Source organism: Oncorhynchus masou, chromosome 28 (assembly GCF_036934945.1).
Source record: "Oncorhynchus masou masou isolate Uvic2021 chromosome 28, UVic_Omas_1.1, whole genome shotgun sequence".
Classification (NCBI taxonomy): domain Eukaryota; kingdom Metazoa; phylum Chordata; class Actinopteri; order Salmoniformes; family Salmonidae; genus Oncorhynchus; species Oncorhynchus masou.
Window position 1 is genome coordinate 50,170,872 of NC_088239.1, and position 23,785 is coordinate 50,194,656.

At 44.0% G+C, this 23,785-nt stretch overlaps 1 protein-coding gene across 3 annotated transcripts in view; it reads right to left on the bottom strand.

Moving 5' to 3' along the window:
• Positions 1-23,785, bottom strand: part of bmpr1bb (bone morphogenetic protein receptor, type IBb) — a 119,159-nt gene that overhangs the window by 26,358 nt on the left and 69,016 nt on the right. For all 3 annotated transcript variants that reach the window (XM_064942413.1, XM_064942412.1, XM_064942414.1), the window contains one exon: positions 13,922-14,216. In XM_064942413.1, coding sequence (XP_064798485.1) covers positions 13,922-14,009 — 88 coding nt within the window. In that variant the 5' untranslated portion in view covers positions 14,010-14,216. The remainder of the gene's footprint in view (positions 1-13,921; positions 14,217-23,785) is intronic.

Here is a 23,785-nt window from a genome sequence, read left to right on the forward strand (position 1 = left end):
AGCGCAATATTTGTATCACAATTAATAACTCTAAATTAAGCATATAGGAGGACCTGTTTCTTTGTTAACCACTCAACACAGAATAGACACGTGCACACTCCCTCAAAACATTCTATTTTATTCAGCTTTGTTCAATTGTATTCTTCATACTTTAAAATAATATAAAATATTCCCACAGAATTCTAAGCAAATCTTGTCTGCTAAATGAACTAGTGTAACTCACAGCCATATGGCATAGACAGGTCAGGGCCTAACATAAGGACAACTCAGAGTATGCTATTCTGTTCTTCTGAAATATAATACATTTCTTCATATCATGTTTCTTTAGACCTGTCTAAAATAAATCATGGATTTATTGTGAAGGTGTAGGCTATATTACATGGTCTTATTAAACGTTTTAAAATGTAGATGTTTCAAAGGTCTGTATCAGTGGCTTGTAGGCTATGTGCGAAAGCCAGGAGATGCTAAATGTGCTTATGTTAATTAACGGTCAATTACCGTGAGACCGGGAGTTATTTGCTTAACAATCACCGGCTGACGAAATGTCATGACCGTCACAGCCCTAGGAAGGGCACCTGTATCTTAGTAGTGACTGGGTGTAGTGATACACCATCCAAAGTGGAATTAATAACTTCACCATGCTCAAAGGGATATTTAACAGGCTCAAATCCCCATCACTTGCATGAAGAAAAGACAGAGGTCGGTCTGCCTAATGAGAATTCATAGTAAACTCCCACTACCATCCGCTCTATTGGCCAACGTGCAATCATTGGAAAATAAAATCTATGATCAAGATTATCCTACCAACTGGACATTAAAAACTGTAATATCTTATGTTTCACCAAGTCGTGGCTGAACGAAAACGCAGATGATATAGAGCTGGCAGGGATGTTCCACGCACCGGCAGAACAGAGAAGTTACCTCTGGTAAGACGAGGGGTGGGGGTGTGTGTCTATTTGTCAATAACATCTGGTGCGCAATGTTAGGTAGAGTATCTTATGATAAGCTGTGGATCACACTATCTACCAAGAGAGTTCTCATCTATATTATTCGTAGCTGTCTATTTACCACCACAAACCAATGCTGGCACTATGACCGCTCTCAACCAACTCTATGTCTACCCAGGTGCATCACATCCGGCCATGATTGGGAGTCCCATAGGGCGGTGCACAATTGGCCCAATTGGCCCAATTTGGCTGGGGTAGGCCGTCATAGACAGGTGGCTATGAAGTCTGGTAATACGACAAACCTTTTTCAACATCTGAGGCAAAATCCGTCTTTGGAAAATGCAGGAGGTTTTAGTTTGCACCACAGTGTTGATAAACGCTCTTTAAGCACCAGCCAATCTAGGGATGTTTGCCCGAAGCAGTCACCGCTGACCGCGTTTATGCCCTACAAGCAAACATCGAATAGACAAAAGATATCACAAATGCTATTTTGCATTGCATTGCTAAGGACTTTCTACCAATTAGCACAATCGAAAAGGAAGGTTCCAAGAGGCTTATCATTATAAGTGACCCCAGGTACGTGCTCCCTGGCCGCAAAAATTGAACAATTTTCCTTAAAGTATAATGTTATGTGTAGCTCACATAATTAAAAAAATGTAACCTTTTATTTAACTAGGCAAGTCAGTTAAGAACAAAATCTTTTCTACAATAACGGCCTACCGGGGAACAGTGGGTCAACTGCCTTGCTCAGGGGTAGAACGGCAGAGGTTTACCGTGCCAGCTCGATCTAGCAACCTTTCGTTACTGGCCCAACACTCTAATGTTTGTTCAGGCATTATGCATTCTTGAGTCTGAAGCAGATATGCACCTTTAAAACATTATTTGATGAATATCGTGATAATTATCGTTATCAAATGAAAAAATATTTAGATATTGTGATAATCGATTTGCCATATCGCCCACCCTAGTAGTGCGTACGGAAATTCACCAATTTGTAAGTCGCTCTGGATAAGAGCGTCTGCTAAATGACTTAAATGTAATGTAATGTACGGCCCAGTACATCACCGGGGCCAAGCTTCCTGCCATCCAGGACCTCTATACTCGGCGGTTTCAGAGGAAAGCCCATAATATTATCAGAATCTCCAGTCATCCTGTTTTCTCTGCTACCACACTACAAGCGGTATCGGAGCGCCAAGTCTAGGACCAAAAGGCTCCTTAACAGCTTCTACCCCCAAACCTTAAAACTGCTGAACAATTAATAAAATGACCACCGGACTATTTACATTGACACCCCCACCCCCAATCCTTGGTTTTGTTCATTGCTGTTACTCGCTGGTTATTATCTATGCATAGTCGCTTCACCCTTATCTACATGTACAAATGACCTTTAACCGGTACCTCTGCACACTGACTCAGTACCGGTACCCCCTGTATATAGCCTCGTTATTGTTGTTTTATTGTTTTACTTTTTATCATTTTGGACTTTAGTTTATTTGGTAAATATTTTCTTAACTCTTTCTTGAACTGCGCTGTTGGTTAAGGGCTTATAAGTAAGGATTTCACGGTAAGGTGTTGTATTCGGTGCATGTGACAAATAACATTTGATTTGATTTGATATTGCACACAGAGTGCAACTTATGACGTGACTTGTTAAGCAAATTTTTACTCCTGAACTAATTTCGGCTTGATATAACAAAGGGGTTGAAAACTTATTCACTCAATACCTTTCAGCTTTTCATTTTGAATGTATTTGTTTGTAAAAAACATAATTCCACTGACATTATTGGGAATTGTGTGTAGGCCAGTGGCCAAAAAAAAATCTACATTGAATCAATTTAAAATGAATGTTGTAACACAACAAAATGTGGAAAAAGTCAAGGGATGTCAATACTTTCTGAAAGCATTGTACACACCAGTACTGTTTTCATTATAGGTGTTCTCTGCAGACGTTCCTGTAAACTTCTGACCAAGGCAGATTGACTGAACCAAAACCCCAAACTCTCACGGGACAGACACAGTAATAAAGACTGAATACAAACACCTTAAGATTATTTCTCTTTTTCTGACACACACACACACACACACACACACACACACACACACACACACACACACACACACACACACACACACACACACACACACACACACACACACACACACACACACACACACACACACACACACACACACACACACACACACACACACACACACACACACACACACAAACTTTTGTTGTGTCAGCCACCGGGCATTGCCAAGGTCACCCTGAAACCTGATCCCCATCCCCTAAACATTCCAAAGGCTGTTCCTCTAACGAGATATACACAGACCCACACTTCATACTGTATTACACACATACACACTGACAAACACACACACTTGCTGACACAAACACTCACACATGTTCACACAAAGTTTTTGATTACATTTTTTGGTTAATCTTTTCATTTTATTTCTTTAACCCCCTTTTTCTCCCCAATTTCGTCATATCCAATTGGTAGTTACAGTCTCATCCCATCGCTGCAACTCCCATATGGACTCGGGAGAGGTGAAGGTCGAGAGCAGTGTGTCCTCCAAAACACAACCCCGCCAGCCGCACCAACGTGTCGGATGAAACACGGTACACCTGGCGACCGTGTCAGCGTGCATGTGCCCAACCCACCACAGGAGTCGCTAGAGCGCAATGGGACAAGGACATCCCGGCCAGGCCAAACCCTCCTCTAACCCGGACGACGATGGGCCAATTGTGCGTCGCCCTTCTAACTCAAGCCAACAACTCTGTCTAACTTGTATAGGTTATAAGTTAATAAGGCTCAATTAGTCCTTCCATGAAATTGAACTCAACAAAAAAAAGAAAGAAAGAAAGAGAGAGAGAGAGAGAGAGAGAGAGAGACAGAGAGACAGAGGAACCAACACAGAGAGAGAAACGAGAGAGAGAGGACAGATGCAGAGAAGAAAGAAAGAAAGAAAGAAAGAAAGAAAGAAAGAAAGAAAGAAAGAAAGAAAGAAAGAAAGAAAGAAAGAAAGAAAGAAAGAAAGAAAGAAAGAGAGAGAGAGAAACCAACAGAGAGAGAGAGAGGCATAAATTCCTCCAGGTGTCCAGAGTAAATCACCTCCTCAAAGGAGCCATCTTCCTGTACGTCTCCTGAACGCCCTCTGACCCTGTGGGGGTCACCAACGCACCGCTGAGCTGCCACGCTGTCATACATCATCCCCTGTCCCTCACCCTTCAACCCCCCTCACCTCCTCTTAACCCCTCTTAACCCCTCTTAACCCGCATTGGCTTCAAAGTATCCTGTCACACTACACACACACAGGGGCACGATGGTATGACAGGCAAATCAAACCCGGCCCTCGTATCAATCATCCATCCTTCACCGTGACTAGTCTGCTCGACCCCCATCTACTCCTTCCCCATCATGAGAGGCTCTGTATCCCCCTGCCTGATGCCTGATACCCATCCAGACTGGGGAGGAGGAGAGCAACTGATCCACATCGTGGACCCTCACCAATCTGTTCTGTGTGTGACCAGGGCCTGACCATAGAGATGTTATGCTGGTGCTAGAGGGGCACCCTGGGGGCGCCCGACTCCCGTCCTCCTGTGGAAATAATGCCCCGGTAGATTGATGGGCCGCACATCAAGGGAGCCCCTCCGACTTATGGCCCTAGACACACACTGTACCCCCCTGAGAAACCTCTTTCTCTCATCCCCTCTTCTCCGGCCCAGGCCTACGAATCACACCAAGCCCGACCTGTCAGGACTTAAAGGAAGATTCAGCACAGAGAGAGAGAAAACCTTCCACGTGTCTGGAGAGAGGAGAACCTCAGAGCCATGCTATCTCTACAACAAACGACCCCTTCAAACAGGGAATGGACAGGGAACAGACATGTGTAACAGTCTAACTGATTGCAATTTCTTTCAAAACACACTGGGGTTGTGATAAGGACGACGTTGGTGTGATACTAGGACTCTGTGCAGGTCTTGCTGGCTAGCTCCATCAGCATGCATCGTGACCGTTTTTTCCCCCATGATGGCAGATCAAAGCCTCACCTCTCAGTATGCAGACTGAGTAGTCTGTCACCCGCAGGGCACTTTGCATGTACGTGTGAATTCATCTCAGGGATGTTTTCCATCTCCCATTCGAAACAAAACTGGAAAACAGGCCGCTTATCACACAGAACACCTGTAGCCAGAGGTCAAGACACACACACCTCTGCTCACTCTTCCTGTCGCGGACAGAATTGCACGCGCACACACACTCACGCATGATCACACACTCTAAGTCATTTACCTGAGCCGTTTGCTTCGTCTGATGACTCGTTCCAGTAAAGCTCTATCTGATAAGAGGACTGTAAAAGCCCGGAGGACGGCTGTTCAACAAAGTGCCAGCCTGTGTCTCGGTTTCCCCGGCGATGTGTCACTGTGCCGGTAACCATGTGAACAGTAACAGTCCCTACAGAAGCAGGCTATATCAGGCTAATCCTGAATACCTGGGTCTGGATCGAATTGACTGGGATCCTGTGGTGCCAGATATCGTTCGCCCTTCGCCCCAAACCAGATCAGTCTATCATCTCTGGATGGAATGAAAAAATAACTGCAAACCACCGTTGAATGTGAATTAGGAAACAATGTGGGGAATTCAATATTTGTGCGTTGACGTTCGTGAGCGGGACGTTTCTCTGACAGATATGGAAAGGTGTGACAGGAAGTAGGTTTGCCAGATTGCAACTGAACACGCGTAGAGGAGCTGAGAGGATCCAGCCACCTCTCCTTGTCCGTCTCCTTTTCCGTGGCAGCCAAACCTCAGCCTAGGCTGCAGCCTTTGCCGACTGTCTGTCTTCCAACACCATGTGAAGACACAGAACACACCATGGACCCACATACTCCTCTACAGCCCCCTCTGCCAAACCATCCCTCACACTCCAAAGTAACAAACTAAAGAAGACATGTGAAAGCACGTACACATAGACACATGCACAAACAAACACAGTCACACACACTCACAAGGTAACCAAGACAAATGGTTTCATAGCAGACCAGCATCAGCCCCACCTGCTCTGTGTCTATCAGCTTGTGGGCCGTGTGTGTGTGTGTGTGTGTGTGTGTGTGTGTGTGTGTGTGTGTGTGTGTGTGTGTGTGTGTGTGTGTGTGTGTGTGTGTGTGTGTGTGTGTGTGTGTGTGTGTGTGTGTGTGTGTGTGTGTGTGTGTGTGCGCGTGCGTGTGTGTGTGCGTGTGTGTGTGTGTGCACCCCACCAGCTTAACACACATCAAACTAAACTTTGATTCGGTTTGTATGAATCTCTGATGAGACCATAACATATTCCCCATCTCAGTCATTCTATCCCGGTTCCCACACTGCCAACCCTCATCTTCTCTCTGTCCTTAGCCCACTGCTCTCAAGGGTGTCCGTTACATACATTAGACTGTGATCAAGACAAGAACCCTACCTTCACCCAAACATCCCCTTCCCTCAATACTTCCTCCAAAAACCACAGGTGCAGCCTTAAGCCTCCCTTTCCCTCGCTCCAAACTTCACACACCCCTAAAAGTCCCCCTCCGGCCCACTGCCCTCTGTGGTTACCAGTCTCATGCAGTCCCACTGCTGGAGCAGAACATCTGTCCTGGGATCAGGTTCTGTTTGGGGAACATGATCCACATCCTGTCAGGAAGCAGCCTGGGACCTGCTACTGCTGCTGGGCTTCTGTATCCTGCTCTAGCCCCTGCTACACTTACAGTAGGCCTTCGTTCAATCACTGATGCCACAAGACTTGACCTAAACTGAATAATCACAAAGAAAATGCCATCCTATAACACCAAAGCAATTACACTGAAATAGCATCTCTGTAGGAAATGGTATTTCACAAGAGACTGCAATCAAAGGAGTTTTTCAACATATATTCACTTATCATCTGTGTCTGTACTGTAGAACAAAAACGAGAAAAGCTCAAAGTTATCGAGCGACATGTTGCCATGGTGTGTTCCTCCCATACAGTACAGTACGGAAGGTGGGATCCGGGACGAGGAGAGGGTGAGCTGACCTCGTTTACATTGTTGCGTCTAGATGATGATAAAGCCAGTCGTTTCGCCCTGCTTGTGGCCTTGCGGCATCTCCACACCACCTCGAATGTTACATGTTATGCTTATCTGAAATGGATATCATGTTTAAGCGACGTCGAAGTGTGGCCGTGTCTTTCACTAACTGGCTTTCACTCCTACCCTGCGTGGCGCCAGAAGACTCAAGGACTATCAGCAACCATGTCACACATACTGTGGAACGAAATAGGCCTAAATGCAACGAGTAGTAGAAGAGTCAATTGTGTAAGTTGTAACCTCACACTGTATGGTGCATGGCCTATTCAGAAAAGATGTATGCATTGTTACTGCAAGAATGAAGTATGTCAATCTATTCTTTGGGAACTTTGTATCAGCCTAAACAACAGGTGGCAAATTAACCACGCTGTGAAGATTCATGAGTTACCTCCCATGTGTGTTATCCTCATTTAGAGAACCATGCCTGATCTGTCCCAGCAGCACCGGGGAGAGGGCTGAGGGGGAGAGGGCTGAGGGGGAGAGGGCTGAGGGGGAGATGGCTGGGGGGGTGTCTGAGGGGGAGAGGCTTGAGGGGGAGAGGGCTGAGGGGAGGCCTGAGGGGGAGAGGGCTGAGGGGGAGAGGGCTGAGGGGGAGAGGCCTGATGGGGAGAGGGCTGAGGGGGAGAGGGCTGAGGGGGAGAGGCCTGAGGGGTAGAGGCCTGAGGGGGAGAGGGCTGAGGGGGAGAGGGCTGAGGGGGAGAGGGCTGAGGGGGAGAGGGCTGAGGGGGAGAGGGCTGAAGGGGAGAGGCCTGAGGGGGAGAGGCCTGAGGGGGAGAGGCCTGATGGGGAGAGGGCTGAGGGGGAGAGGGCTGAGGGGGAGAGGGCTGAGGGGAGGCCTGAGGGGGAGAGGGCTGAGGGGGAGAGGCCTGAGGGGGAGAGGGCTGAGGGGGAGAGGGCTAGAAGAGAGAGAACAGACTGCGAGAGATGGAGCGATAGAGAAAGAGTGGACAGGGAGAAAGAGAGGATTGGGAGAGAGAGGGCCAGTCATAAAGCTAGCACACAACTCTGTCTCTCCGACCAACCAGAACCAAGTCTTCGTTCACTGTACCCACTAAAACAGCAGTTTAGGTTGGCAGGCTGAGCTTAAAACATGAGTGGGAAACGAGAAGCAGCTGGTCTCCTGTCCTCCCAGCTCGGCCGGCATGTCTCTCTGTCTATGTGAGCTTTCTCTGTGCTTCATGGGAGAACTGATGCCCACAGGAAAGGTGAATCTGTGTGACTGCTGTGAGGTTTTCACTATGTTAAATCAGCGAGACAGACAGACTTCAGCTTAAAATAGCCCATTATGCTGCAAAGTCAAGTGGTATACTGTGTAGATGTCTCCGTTGACATAAGTCTACCATACTGATCATCAGCCAAAGTGTTTCGAGACAAACCGTGAAAGCTGCCTACAGCCTTTTGTGTCTGGCCTTGATCCTTTACAAACACTGCAGACCCCAAATCTCAGCACTTTATCGGTCCACAGTGCATATCAAAATCAGAAGCATAGCAGGACCCCTCTCTCCATGCCAGACGGTCCTGGAACATTCCAAGGTGTTTAGTGGCTAACAGTATCTGCCATTCAAGGCCATCAATGCATCTGATTATGTTATGGTTGTTTATATGATGTTCTGCAGGCACAATACATAGAGTGTATCTTGTCCTCCCAGACTCACATTCATTTAGAACTATAAGATAATAGGGTTAGTGCTGTAACATGGAATGGCTTGGCTGGTTACCTATAATCACCATATGTTTTGATGCGCAGTTCATTAGCAGCCAAATAGCATCTGGAATGAACACACCAAAATGATGCTTGATTTAGTTATCTTTCATATGAGGGGAATCCTAGTTCAAGTGAACAGAGAGAGAGGCAGTGATTTTACAGACTGTGGTTAAACCTTTGCGCAGTGGTCTAAAGTGTCCCTACAGACCCTGGTTCGATACTAGGCTGTGTCACAACCGGCCGTGACCGGGAGTCCCATAGGGCGACGCACAATTGCCCCAGCGTTGTCCGGGTTAGGGGAGGTTTTGGCCAGGGTGGGCTTTACCTGGCTCAATCGGGCTCTAGCGACTCCTTGTGGCGGGCCGGGCGCCTGCAGGTTGACTTTGGTCATCAGTTGAACAGTGTTTTCTCTGACACATTGGTGCAGCTGGCTTCCAGGTTAAGTGGGCGTTGTGAACCCGGGTCAGTAGTGATGCCTCAGTGCCTCAGACTGCTGCACCACTCGGGAGGCCCTTGTTTGTTTTTATTTAACTGGACTGATGGTCATGTCTCAGCAGAGGGAGGGCATGTCGAAGTGAAGAAGTGGGTTGCATTTGATTTCTAAAAGTCTTAAATAAAAACAGCATTGTGTTCTAGTCAGTGTCTCTGAATGTACTGAAACTGTCTTTAAGGACCAGGATTAAATCATTGCAATCAGTGATTGGTACAGAAGGAGACTGGAGGCCCTTCATGGCAAAATCACTGATAACAAATTACTTGGCAAATGGTCCAAAATCCTCTTCTATACACGGTCCCTTGAGAAAATTTAACAGTGAGCTTTGTTTGCCCATTTTCCTTGGTTTTCCTAGTTAAGTTGACTAGTGAGTCTTAGCCAGCTAGCTAATGGTGAGTGGCCTACACCGTGTAGGATAGCTACTGTTTAATGCACATGGTATCAGTGCGAGGTGACACATGCCAGAACCCGCACATTATTATGAAATTGATAAACTGATTGTTGTTGGGGAATTTTTACAATTTCTTGTATAGTTTTTTCCTGGTAAATAATCAAGCATAATTCAAATTCATTACATAGGCCTAAATGAAATAAAATCTAGTGCTGTTCATGAAATCAATGTAAGATGTCCTTGAGTGTCCTAAAAGGCATCTGAAATGTATTTGTTATTGTCAAAATATATCCATTTTGTTTTCTCACCCCGTCCCTACTGCTTGTTATAAATGATATCTGATTGCGTATGCATGTTTAGGCCAGTGCTTGAGTTGGACAGAAATAGGTGCTGGTACTCATTTTTGGTGCCGGTACCATTTATATTTAAATGCAGGAACTCCTGAATACTTTTGAGCTAATATCCTACAGAAGGTGCAGGGACTCAAGCAGAAGAACATTTGAGGTGCCAGTACTCAGTTCCGGTGAGTTCAAATACAGTACATTCGGAAAGTATTCAGACCTCTTAACCTTTTCCATATTCTGTTACCCTACACCCTTATTCTATAATTGAATAAATAAAAAATGTTCCTCATCAATCTATACACAATACTCCATAATGACAAAGCAAAGAGCTTTTTAGAAATGTTCGCGAAATGTTTTAGAAATGTATTAAAAAAATATATATATTTACATAAGTATTCAGACCCTTTGCTATGAGACTCGAAATTGAGTTCAGATGCATCCTGTTTCCATAGATCATCCTTAAGATGTTTCTACGACTTGACTGTTGTCCACCTGTGGTAAATTCAATTGATTGGGCATGATTTGGAAAGGCACACAACTGCCAAAGGTCTCACAGTTGACAATGCATGTCAGAGCAAAGACCAAGCCATGCGGTAGAAGGAATTGTCCATAGAGTTCCGAGACACAATTGTATTGAGGCACAAATCTGGGGAAGGGTACCAAAACATTTTTGCAGCATTGAAAAGTTTGGAACCACCAATACTCTTCCTAGAGCTGGCCGCCGGGCCAAACTGAGCAATCAGGGGAAGAGGGCCTTGGCCAGGGAGGTGACTAAGAGCTCGATGGTCACTTTTACAGAGCTCCAGAATTGCTCTGTGGAGATGGGAGAACCCTCCAGAAGGACAACCATCTCTGCAACTCTCCACCAATCAGGCGGAAGCCACTCCTCAGTAAAAGGCACGACAGCCCGCTTGGAGTTTGACAAAAGGCACCTAAAGGACTCTCAGACCATGAAAAACAAGATTCTCTGGTCTGATGAAACCAAGATTGAGCTCTTTTGCCTGAATGCCAAGCGTCACATCTGGAGGAAACCTGGCAACATCCCTACGGTGAAGCGTGGTGGTAGCAGCATCCTGCTGTGAGGATGTTTTTCAATGGCAGGGACCGGGAGACTAGTCAGGATCGAGGGAATGAACGGAGCAAAGTACAGAGAGATCCTTGATGAAAACCTGCTCCAGAGCACTCAGGACCTCAGACTGGGGCAAAGGTTCACCTTCCAACAGGACAACAACCCGAAGCACACAGGCAAGACAACGCACATGTTTTATACTGAATGTTATCAGATCTTCAAGCAAAACCTAATATTGGATAAAAGGAACCTGAGTGAACAAATAACACAACAATTACATACTTGTTTCATTTATTTCAAAACAAAGTTATGCATCACCCAGTGCCCCTGTGTGGAAAAAGTAATTGCCCCCGTACATTCAATAACTGGTTGTTCCACATTTAGCTGCAATGACTCCAACCAAACGCTTCCTGTAGTTGTTGATCAGTCTCTCACGCTGCTGTGAATAAATTTCGGCCCACTTGTCCATTCAGAACTGCTTTAACTCAGCAACCTTTGTAGGTTTTCAAGCATGAACTGCTCAAGTCCTGCCGCAACATCTCAATTGGGATTAGGTCTGGACTTTGACTAGGCCGTTCCAAAACTACTGTGTTGCTTTTTAGCCATTTTCATGGAGACTTGATTTGTGTGTTTTGGATCATTGTCTTGCTGCATGACCCTGCTGCACTTCAGCTTCAGCTCCCTGACGGATGGCCTGACATTCTCCTGTAGAATTCTCTGATACAGAGCAGAAGTCATTGTTCCTTCTATAAAGACAAGTCGTCCAGGTCCTGAGGCAGCAAAGCATCCCCAAACCATCACACTACCACCACCATGCATGACTGTTGGTATAAGGTTCTCATGGTGGAATGCATTCTTTTGGTTTTCGGAAGGAATAATGGGAGAGACTATTCGTTTTTGGGGTAATTTGTAAACTCAGATTCCCTTTATCTAATATTAGTCGTTGGTTGAAAATCTAATAACATTGAGTATCAAAAATATCCAAAAATAGAGAAAATCAGAAAGGGGGAAATGCTTTTTCACGGCTCTCTATATATATATATATATATATATATATATATATATATATATATATATATATATATATATATATATATATATATATATCTTTTTCCATCTCATTGAGTGTGGACCTCCAGCTGTCTTTGTGGTACCATTTAAAAGTTAAAATGTTAGAACATTTACCCACCTGTGTTCAAGAGCATGTTGTGTTTCAACCAATGGCGAGCACAACACAAAAGCCTTACAACCATGTAAAAATGGTTCTAAGCTACAACACATGCAAACATGGAACCTGAGTTTATGAGCTTTTAAATAATTGACGTTAAAGGTTATGATTTTTTACAATTTAATTTAAACGATTTACATTTTACACTTTAGTAATTTATCGATAATAAAATAGTTTCAAAAACATATTTGTAAGCTTGTAAATGATATCAATCTCAACCGTTTATCTTTTCCAGTGATGAGGACATGGATGGAGAGCGTCTGCCAAATGACTTAAATGTAATGTAAATGTAATGTCTCATGGTAGGGTGGGGTACGCAAAATTGGTCAACTGTTGAATGTTTTGGCATTCAGCTCTAAAAATAATTTTCTGATCCCTTCTATAATGGGAAAATATGTATGGAAGGTTTCGGTCAAATCGAAAGGGGTGCTGTCAAAAAGTGATTGAATTCAAATAAATTTACCCCAAAGACAAACTCAATTAACCAAGACAGTCACAGCTATTTTAGAGGTGAGGGGGGTGCGCGCGCGCGTGTGTGTGCTCCTTTGAGAGTGGGAGATTAGTTTTACAGCTTGTCGCCCAACTGTATTCTTAACAAGTGTGTGACAACTGAACACCTCCGCACAGGTCAAACCTCAAAATGAAACACCATGGAAAAAGGGAAAACAACAGCAGTTATGGTAAATAAACCCAAACCTTCCCATGCAAAAGACACCAGCTATAGTATAATGAAGTCTATGCATATGTAAACGAGGTTCGTTGAAATTATTGACACTTGTTGCTCGGTGCAAACAAATGCAAACATCCATGATTAACTCCACATAATCAATCTCTTTCTCTCAGTTGAGAGCCTTTGAAACAGGGCAGATGACAAAGAGAGGAATCTTCCCCAGCCGAGCCTCCAGCCGTGGATCCCCTGCAGTCCATCACAAAGCTTATGGGACACCATGACACTGTCGCCATTCATTGTAAATGACAACTGGCTGTCCATCTTAAAACAATTCAAAACATGAGCAGAGGGGGGGGCAGGATGGGGGACGGGGCAGATGACTGCTCACATGCTAGACCCGGTGGAGATCATAATAGCTTTGCCCCATCATAAATACCGCTGGGCAAAAAATAGACCCACCACCAACCTCCCAGTGAGTCTCTGCTCCTCCTCACCCCAGCAATACACGCAGTAAACCTGCCTGCAGTTTGTGAAATCATGCCTTTGCTCAAAGTGACTAAAACTACAGTACTCAGCCACTAGGCTAGGTAAGCATCACAAAAAGAGGATAAGTTATTAAAGACCCAGGTGGATGAACAGAAGAAGATAGAGAATATATTGGTTTATCGGGGTGATTCTCAGCTCAAAAGCCACCTTTCACATGCCCAGAGCCTACTTTGGGTCCAGACCCATAGTTTAAGAAACCCTGCTCTAAGCATTAGATATACTATATAAAGTCTTGGCAGCACAAAAAACATGCGTTTCGACATATCAGTTGTGAAAACCACCAGCAGACAATCAGATACAGTACTAAAAACAAATTAAATATAGACCATGCTATAGTTTCTTCAAAATCAGTCCCAGAGTCCATCAACAGAGAAAGATGGACAGAGTTCCGTAGTACAGAGAGAGATAAAGTCCAGTATTAAGCTACTCACCATTAGTCCCCAGGCTCAGTGAAGCCAGTCCAGTCACCAGCAGTACAGTCCTCCATGCCCATCCCCACGGCAACCACACCACCATCATCCTGTGGTACTGTACAACCGCACGCACAATCCCTGAGACGCTCGCTGGCACCACGGCTGCACCCGGCGCTACACTGAGAAGGTGTGTGTGCGCGAGTGTGTGCCTCTACGTGAGTAAGTGCTAGTCCCCCTCTCTCTTCTCTGCGATCTCAGGAACTCCCCACCACACACAGCCACCCAGCAGCCTCCAGCGCTACACAGTGACAGCCTGAGAGAGAGAGAGAGAGAGATGGGGAGGAGGAGGAGGGAAGGAGGGTGTTACTCAGTTGCTCTGCTGTTTGGTCAGCCTTTTCTCTGAACACCTCGTGGGGTGAACAACAAAAGAACAGCTGAGCCTGCCTGGACCCCACACACACACATATGAACACATACACTCGCCGCTCAAAAAGGAAGACATTGGCAGGGCCAGACACACACACACACACACACACACACACACACACACACACACACACACACACACACAGAGAGAGAGAGAGGATGAGAGGGAAGTAAGATTGTTCCTCATAGATGTGCATTAGAGAAGTAGAGAAGTCTGGTCGCCAGAACTCATCCACGAGCATGATTCAAAGTAATGTGTTGTCGCTACTTCATCCACTGTGGGAAGTGCAGATGGATGAATCCTGGTTCCTATGGTTGTACCATTTCCAGATTGACATACCATCATACTGTTCCTGTACCATACCGGGGTATACGGTAATACCGACAGTGCACACAAGGGGCGCTATATCTTTCAAAAAAAAAAAATGTTTTAAAAACAATAACGTTCACGCACAAAACAAATTTAGGCAGCAGGGATCTTGATTTTGGAATTGAACGCTATACCGCCCAAGCCTAATCTCTACATATCTCTGAGGTTTAGGACAGCAATTACCCTCCTGTTTGTGTGACAGCTCATCACAGACCAGTTACAGAGCAGAATGCAAAGTGTGAAAGAAACACACGCGGCCGGCCAGACACACACACACATTCATACATACATACTCACTTACTCACAAAAGCTCTTCACACATCAGGTGATTACCGCCCACACCTCCGGGCAGCAACACGCCTACTCTCTCTCACTAATCCACCCGAACATACACACACACAACCTCCCAATTTGGCCAAATTCCAACAGGCAGCACAAGACTTTCTGTGGGTTACAACCTTAAGAGGATTAGCCCAGCTATTACCAAGATTACATCAAGTTTGCTAGAGTGCCCCTCAAAACAGTTAGCGGTGATGTGATGGTGCAACAGGACAGAATGCCATACCATGCCATTCTAAAGCGTGATTTGGTGGAGGGTGCGTGTTTCCCCAAAAGAGAAAAGAAAGGAACGGCCCAAATGGTAGGGTGAGTGGTCTCCCAAATAAAGACAATAACAACGGCCAATTGGTGGTTAAAGGAAAATCAACAATGTGAAAGTGGAAACAACCAACCAACCAAATGGGATCCTGTTCTTCCACACCTGCTGTGCCTCCATAAGGACAAACACCCTGAATCCACTTCTCTCCCAGACAGGATAGGAGACAGGACAAGAGGGTAGTAGACAGGGTCTGTAGTCTGGGGCTCTTTCCCTGGAAGGCTGTACGTCTGTCTGTCACTCCTGATTTGCACCGTGCTCTGGATTAAATGTGATAAGTCTACTTTCCCTGGAGCATGAGTGCATGGGGAGAGATGTGAACGGGTCAGCGCACCTCACACACCCCCTCGGAGCTGCATCAAACGCCCAGCGTGGTTTCCCCCTGTCCTGCTCAAGCAGCCGCGAAGACCCAGAGAGATGGGGGGGGGCGCAGCTGGTGGGGATGGTTGGTGGGGGTCTAGTCAGGCAGATAAAGGGGTTGTGGAAGTGGGGGGGTGGGCTAGCAGGGTGGGGGATTTTGAAATGTGGTTAAATTAACCCTTTCTATCCTTCCCGCCTTTCACTAAGCCAAAAGTCGCCTTGATTCCTCCTTTGAGCTGCAAACCGCAGATCTACATTTCAAGTCTTGTTACATACAGCTCCGTCTGTTGCTAAGGTTTCCTAAAGGCGCCAGCATGATCCAGTTCGGTTGACAGCGAGCCGAAGTCGGGTAGGCGAACCGAATGAGTGTAAAAATGAAAAAAAAATCATCAACATTACTGTTTGAAAATTTGGGACGCCGTAGCCAGTATATATGGGTCGGCAGGGTAGCCTAGTGGTTAGAGCATTGGACTAGTAACCGGAAGGCTGCAAGTTCAAACCCCCAAGCTGACAAGGTACAAATCTGTCGTTCTGCCCCTGAACAGGCAGTTAACCCACTGTTCCTAGGCCGTCATTGAAAATAAGAATTTGTTCTTAACTGACTTGCCTGGTTAAATAAAGGTAAAAAAATATATTAAAAAATACACTTCCTCAAAATAGTCTAAATTAATCTAAGATAACTCAAGGAATATGTACTTAATTTTTACATTTTTATATTTTATATCTAACTAAGATGTTTGGTGCAGTATTTCTCCATAATAAAATGGGCATGAAAATGAGTCTTCTCTCGTTGAATGACAGCAAAGACTTTATTGAAGAATCCCTACAGTTGACCAATCACGGACGAAGGGGCGTAGACTTTGGTTCCCGAATATCAGCTGGCCTCGAGAAAAAAAATGTGTGTCCTTGAACAGCCCAAAAAACCTTCCACAAAGTCCAACATCATCAAAAACGGCACAGGCTACTATAATCATCATAATATATGCACAAACTTTCCCAAACTGTTTCGACTGGTGGGGCCCGAAGCATGCGGCCGTCTTAAGAAGAACAATCAGTCAGCACCTTGACGGTTTCAGAAAACCACACTATTATTAGCTGTGTTTGTTTACACATGCAAAGCACCTGTATACAACAGCATGACTCATTTGGCTGGTACTTTGTGTCTTTGTTGGTTATCACTACCACCCACAAATATGTTCTTTGAGAACATTTGTAAAAAAAAAAATATTTATATATTAGCAGTTAATGTGGCATGAAAATAAGCCAAGCTACTCGAAATTTGAAGAGAAAACGTTCAGTCAAAACACCTTTCATCATACTGCAAGAGGAATGGTGAAGAATAACCCCAGAAACCTCACCACTAAGATGTGAAAGGAAAAGCTGTGACAACAACACAGATGATGGAATTACGATGAGCCAGCGAAGGTATGCCTGTCATGAGCAATGTTCCGCCGACGGCCACACTGACCCCGGGCTCTGTGAGAAATGGAGAGAGCGCAGCGGTTAAACCTGATGTCAGAGAATCTTGGCTCGAGGACCATTTATTACCGTGGCAACACAGCTGCCTTGAGCAGGGAGCCCAATCAGGGTGCAGGGATAGAGAGGAGCGTGACATCACGTTCATCCCTGGGCCAGACAGTGAGACGTACTTCCTCCCTCTGTGGAGCGCTCATCAACTTCATCCTCATTTCACATTGAGAACACTGACATCTTCCTTATTGTGAGCCAGCTCCCACCTCCCTCTCTCACACAGACTGCTGGTTTCTCTATAGAGATATTAGCCATTCATTAACTACCTTGTCAGTTAGCTAGCAGCAAAATTAGGGCCATTAAATGTGGAATACGTTTGTTACCCGGCAAACCAATACTGTTACATTTTTGTAACACGTTAAAAAAACTTTGGCAATTCAACACAATAGCCATGACAGAAGCAGCAGCATCATTGTGTGGCCCAACACTATAAATCACTACGTGTGAATCCCATTTGAATGTGAACCCTCCATGCACATACTCAGTGGTTTGGTTCCTTGGAGAGTCCAGAGGAGCTGCTGCTTTCTCTCTAGCTCACAGCTCTCCTCTCTAGCAGAGTCTCATCGAGAATGAGAAGAAAGAAAGAGCCTTATGAATATGCAAGAGTCACACAATGGGACAGCTCAGAGATTCTGCTCCGATTCCAGCTTTGAAGTCCCGAAGAATGCTGAGTGAGAAGAAAGAAAGGAAAAAGTTTATTCAATGAAAAGTAAAAGACTGTCACAGCAAGGCTCTCTCTCTCTGTGAGGGAGGGAAGACATGGGGAGCTGCTGAAAGCACAGGCTCACAATCATTCCTATCGCTGCAGATGAGAATGGATAAGGCTTCTCCACAAACCCATTTAGCAGGACAACAATGTCAGCTGGACTTCATTCTGCCTTTGCCCATTATGAAAGATAAACACAATTGAGTTGAAAACACAAAGGGAACGAGGAACAAGGTCTTCGTATACAGAAGGACAGCAGAGTTTTTCCAGTTGTCATTTCTGAAAATAAAAGTGAAAGCCACCGATGTCAAATACAATTCAAGAAACTGGTTTTGGGAAAACAATTATGCTAAATGTAAACTACTATGTCCTGTATCAGTTCAGAAGAGACATCTACGGGCAAATGTTCACAATGCAAGTCAATAATGACAGAGTGATTCATTTATGAGCCAAAGCTCTCTCTGTTCTAAAGGAAGGTAATACCTGGTGTATGATCTACGTGTCAGTGTATTGCGTAATTGCATCAAGACTTCCATGCAGATGCATGATTTCTAAGTCAGTGGAATGTGTAGTGGGCGTTGACTGACTGACAGACAGGGGCCCAGGCCCAAACTGTTCCTGTGAGCTGAATGCTTGCAGTCCTACACTAAGCTGTATAAACGTCATGATGTTGGTTGGTGCTCATAAACATCTCACCTGCACACACAATGATCCTGGCCAGGCACAGTTCCCTCTTCCCTCACTACACAAAGCTTATGTTAACGCCAAGCTTCCAATACAAACACAGAGAGAAAAAAACAAGGCTATTATTTCACCACTGAATAAGCATTCATTAAAGGTGTTCAAAGCTAGAGGATGGAGGGCGTCATTTCAGACACTATTCAACAATTCAAGAAGGCACAAGGTAAACCCCGGTATTAGATCATGTCGTAACTGCTAATGGAGTTATGTGGGTCATTGGTCCTCAAATGGTATGGAATGGGTTACACAGCCCCACCAAAAGAAAGCCACGAGACTTGGAGGAAGAAATTCCAGTTTTTCTTTGTATTCATCCGCGTAATTGCTCTGTGGCTAAAACAATGACTTAAATAATTACAGTTTGGTCAGCATTTATAAAACATGAATCACACACTATGTTGGGTGAGCAGACAGATTTCCTCTGCAGCCCAGGGGAAGAGGCTGGGCGAGACACTACAGTGAGTCATGCTCTCATAGGGTTTCTGTAGACAGTAGTGTAGGATGGCGATCCTCCCTGCAACTGTAAAACACTGTGGCCCTAGTCTACTGTGAATTATGACATGACTATGTCTCAGGCTACTTTTACTACGCAGAAACTTAGTGTATTACTTAAATATTCCCGATTGGTTAACACTAGAAGCGCCATAGGCCAACGGCCACTGACGTTTGATTTAGTAAATAAAAGAAATCAATCCCCCCAAAAAGCTTTGTCCTGCTTTGTCCCTGACTTTTCCTAAATGTTGCTAATTTGTCTGAATTTTGAAACCACAGAGAAGAATTGAGATGTTTAACCCATTTTTTTTCCTATTCCTAACTTAAACCCACCGAGACAATGTGCTGTAGGATGTTGGTACCCAGCCAGGCGCTAATGCGTCTCTCTCTCCTCATTGATTGAATGACAAATGGACGGATGGGCGATAATTGTGCACCTTACTTCACCATTGAATTTAAATGAGGCCTAACTGCACGATAAGGAGGGTGAAGAGGTTGATTTCATTTAGAAAGACAACAGTGTAATGATGAGTTTGTGTAATGCCTATTTACCAGTGTTGGAGCTCATGTTAATAATTTGACCGTGCGCCTTGTGAGTTGATACCATTCTCTTTGACATTTGACTTTGTAAAAAGACGCTGTTACGGGACTGTTTTATTTACTGTAACTCTATTACTAATCAAATGTACTGTAAGGGAAATGAAAACATGTTGTGTTGCAGTAGGCCTTTAGGATAATGCAAAGGGAAACAAAAAATGTAAGTCAGCCTGCGCAGCTGGCCCACCTAAACAATATCATACATAATAAGATCAGGTGTCAAATTGTACAAGAAGAGATGGGCGCATCTTGTAATTGACAAATGCAGGGAAAGGAGCATCACTTTTTCAAATCCTCTTTCAGAGTCACATTCAGGTAACACTTTTTGATTATATATAGTATCAGAAAGATCATATTCTGCAGTTTTTATGACACTTACCTTGTCAAATAAATCTCAAAATTCAAGAGATAGAGCTTTATATCAAATTTTCACTTTTTACAATAATATCTACGCTGTCCATGAATTCAGCATATGACCACTTGCGGGGAAGCATTGCTTTTCCTACTAAGAAAAAGACTAGTAACATAATAAACTTAAAATATGCTATTTTCTTTTCTTTTAAATACACTTTCTTATTTCCATAATGAAATTATAATGGACTTCTTTGAGATGGACTTGATGGGCTTTTCATCTTTTACTTAGCCTTACCTAGCCTAGACCAGATATTCCCAAATGACAGAAATTGTGAAAAACTGAGATAGATTGTATTTGGCCAAGGTGTATGTAAACTTCCGACTTCAAATAAATATATATACACATACAGTGGGGAGAACAAGTATTTGATACACTGCCGATTTTGCAGGTTTTCCTACTTATAAAGCATGTAGAGGTCTGTCATTTTTATCATAGGTACACTTCAACTGTGAGAGACGGAATCTAAAACATTTTAAAGTAATTAATTTGCATTTTATTGCATGACATAAGTATTTGATACATCAGAAAAGCAGAACTTAATATTTGGTACAGAAACCTTTGCTTGCAATTACAGAGATCATACGTTTCTCGCGGTACATGGCCCCATCCATCCTTCCCTCAATACGGTGCAGTCATCCTGTCACCTTTGCAGAAAAGCATCCCCAAAGAATGATGTTTCCACCTCCATGCTTCACGGTTGGGATGGTGTTCTTGGGGTTGTACTCATCCTTCTTCTTCCTCCAAACACGGCGAGTGGAGTTTAGACCAAAAAGTTATATTTTTGTCTCATCCGACCACATGACCTTCTCCCATTCCTCCTCTGGATCATCCAGGTGGTCATTGGCAAACTTCAGACGGGCCTGGACATGCAGCAGGGGAACCTTGCGTGCGCTGCAGGATTTTAATCCATGACGGCGCAGTGTGTTACTAATGGTTTTCTTTGAGACTGCGGTCCCAGCTCTCTTCAGGTCATTGACAAGGTCCTGCCGTGTAGTTCTGGGCTGATCCCTCAACTTCCTCATGATCATTGATGCCCCACGAGGTGAGATCTTGCATGGAGCCCCAGACCGAGGGTGGTTGACCGTCATCTTGAACTTCTTCCATTTTCTAATAATTGCGCCAACAGTTGTTGCCTTCTCACCAAGCTGCTTGCCTATTGTCCTGTAGCCCATCCCAGCCTTGTGCAGGTCTACAATTTTATCCCTGATGTCCTTACACAGCTCCCTGGTCTTGGCCATTGTGGAGAGGTTGGAGTCTGTTTGATTGAGTGTGTGGACAGGTGTCTTTTATACAGGTAATGAGTTCAAACAGGTGTAGTTAATACAAGTAATGAGTGGAGAACAGGAGGGCTTCTTAAAGAAAAACGAACAGGTCTGTGAGAGCCGGAATTCTTACTGGTTGGTAGGTGATCAAATACTTATGTCATGCAATAAAATGCAAATTAATTACTTAAAAATCATACAATGTGATTTTCTGGATTTTTGTTTTAGATTCCGTCTCTCACAGTTGAAGTGTACCTATGATAAAAATTACAGACCTCTACATGCTTTGTAAGTAGGAAAACCTGCAAAATCGGCAGTGTATCAAATACTTGTTCTCCCCACTGTATATATACAGTGGGGAAAAACAGTATTTAGTCAGCCACCAATTGTGCAAGTTCTCCCACTTTGCAAATAAATTCATTAAAAATCCTACAATGTGATTTTCTGGATTTTCTCATTTTGTCTGTCATAGTTGAAGTGTACCTATGATAAAAAACACAGGCCTCTCATCTTTTTACGTGGGAGAACTTGCACAATTGGTGGCTGACTAAATACTTTTTTGCCCCACTGTATAAAAATATATATATATTTATTTAACTTTTTTTTCCCTCTTCACATTTTCAAACAGTCTATTTATATTTTCCAACGGGACTATACATTTGGGTGAGTATTTTGTGTGCAAATTAACTCAAGCTTACAGACAATGTCAAATGTGATATAGCAAAGCACCTGAGTGATTTGGGTGCATAATAACACAAGTACTTTCCCGAAACGGACGACACAAACAACTGGATTCATTATCCCTTTCATGCCCTGCCTCCAGCCCACTTACCGATATCTGAACAAGAGAGCTTCATCGAAATTGCAACAAGCGGTTCTGTGAATATTGAATTTAATCAGAAGCCACTGACAGATTTCTGGATTGTGCTGCGTTCAGAGTCTCCTGCCTCTGCAAATTGTGCTGTTAAGACACTGATGCCCTTTGCAACCACGTACCTATATGAGAGTGGATTCTCGGCCCTCACTAGCATGAAAACTAAATACAGGCACAGACTGTGTGGAAAAGGATTTAAGACTGAGACTCTCTCCAACACAACCCAACATTGCAGAGTTATGTGTATACTTTCAAGCACATCCTTCTCATTAACTTGTGGTGAGTTATTCACAATTTTCGATGAACAAATAAAGTTTTATATGTAAAACGGTTAAATAAAGAGTAAAATTATTGATTATTATTATATTATTATTTATGCCCTTGTCCTATAAGAGCTCTTTGTCACTTCCCACGAGCCGGGTTGTGACAAAAACTCACACTCATTCTTATGTTTAACCTCTCTTGGGATAGGGGGCAGTATTTTGACGTCCGGATGAAAAGTGTGCCCAAAGTAAACTGCCTGTTACTCAGGCCCAGAAGCTAGGATATGCATATAATTCAGCCTACCACTATTTTCAATGGCTAGTCCGCCCTTCCAGGTTGCAGTTCCTAGGGCTTAGAAAGAGATTCAGGCTGTTTCTTGGAAAAAGGTGGCTCCCATTTTGGCTGTAGTGTTTCCAAGCGCGTGGAAGATAGTGTGTTCTTTGGTATTTTTCTCCGGTAAAGACAGTAACGATTCTCTGTCTTAAATTTGATCGTTTATTTCCATATTAGGGTACCTAAGGTTTGATAATAAATGTTGTTTGACTTGTTTGGGAAAGTTTATTAGTAACGTTTGGGATTCATTTTGTTTGCATTTTGATGGAGGGAAGCTGGGGGGATTATTGATCGAAGCGCGCCAGCTAAACTGAGTTTTTAAGGACATTATTGAACAAAAGGACAAAAGGACAATTTGTGATGTAACTGGGACCTTTTGGAGTGCCAACAGAAGAAGATCATCAAAGGTAAGGCATTTTTTATATCGCTATTTCTAACTTTCGTGTCGCACCTGCCTGGTTGAAACATATTTTTAATGTGTTTGTATGCGGGGCGCTATCCTCAGATAATCGCATGGTTTGCTTTCGCCTTAAAGCCTTTTTGAAATCTGACACAGTGGCTGGATTAACAAGAAGTTAAGCTTTATTATTGATGTATTACACTTGTGATTTTATGAAAGTTAAATATTTATAATACTGTAGTCTGCACCAGATGTTGGCCAGGTGGGATGCTACTGTCCCTGCTACTGTCAGGCCTTTATGGTAGAGTGGCCAGATGGAAGCCAGTAACTCATCAGTAAAAGGCACATGACAGCCCGCACATGAGAAATAATATTCTCTGGTCTGATGAAACCAAGATGGAACTCTTTGGCCTGAATGCCAAACGTCAAGTCTGAAGGAAACCTGGTATCATCCCTATGG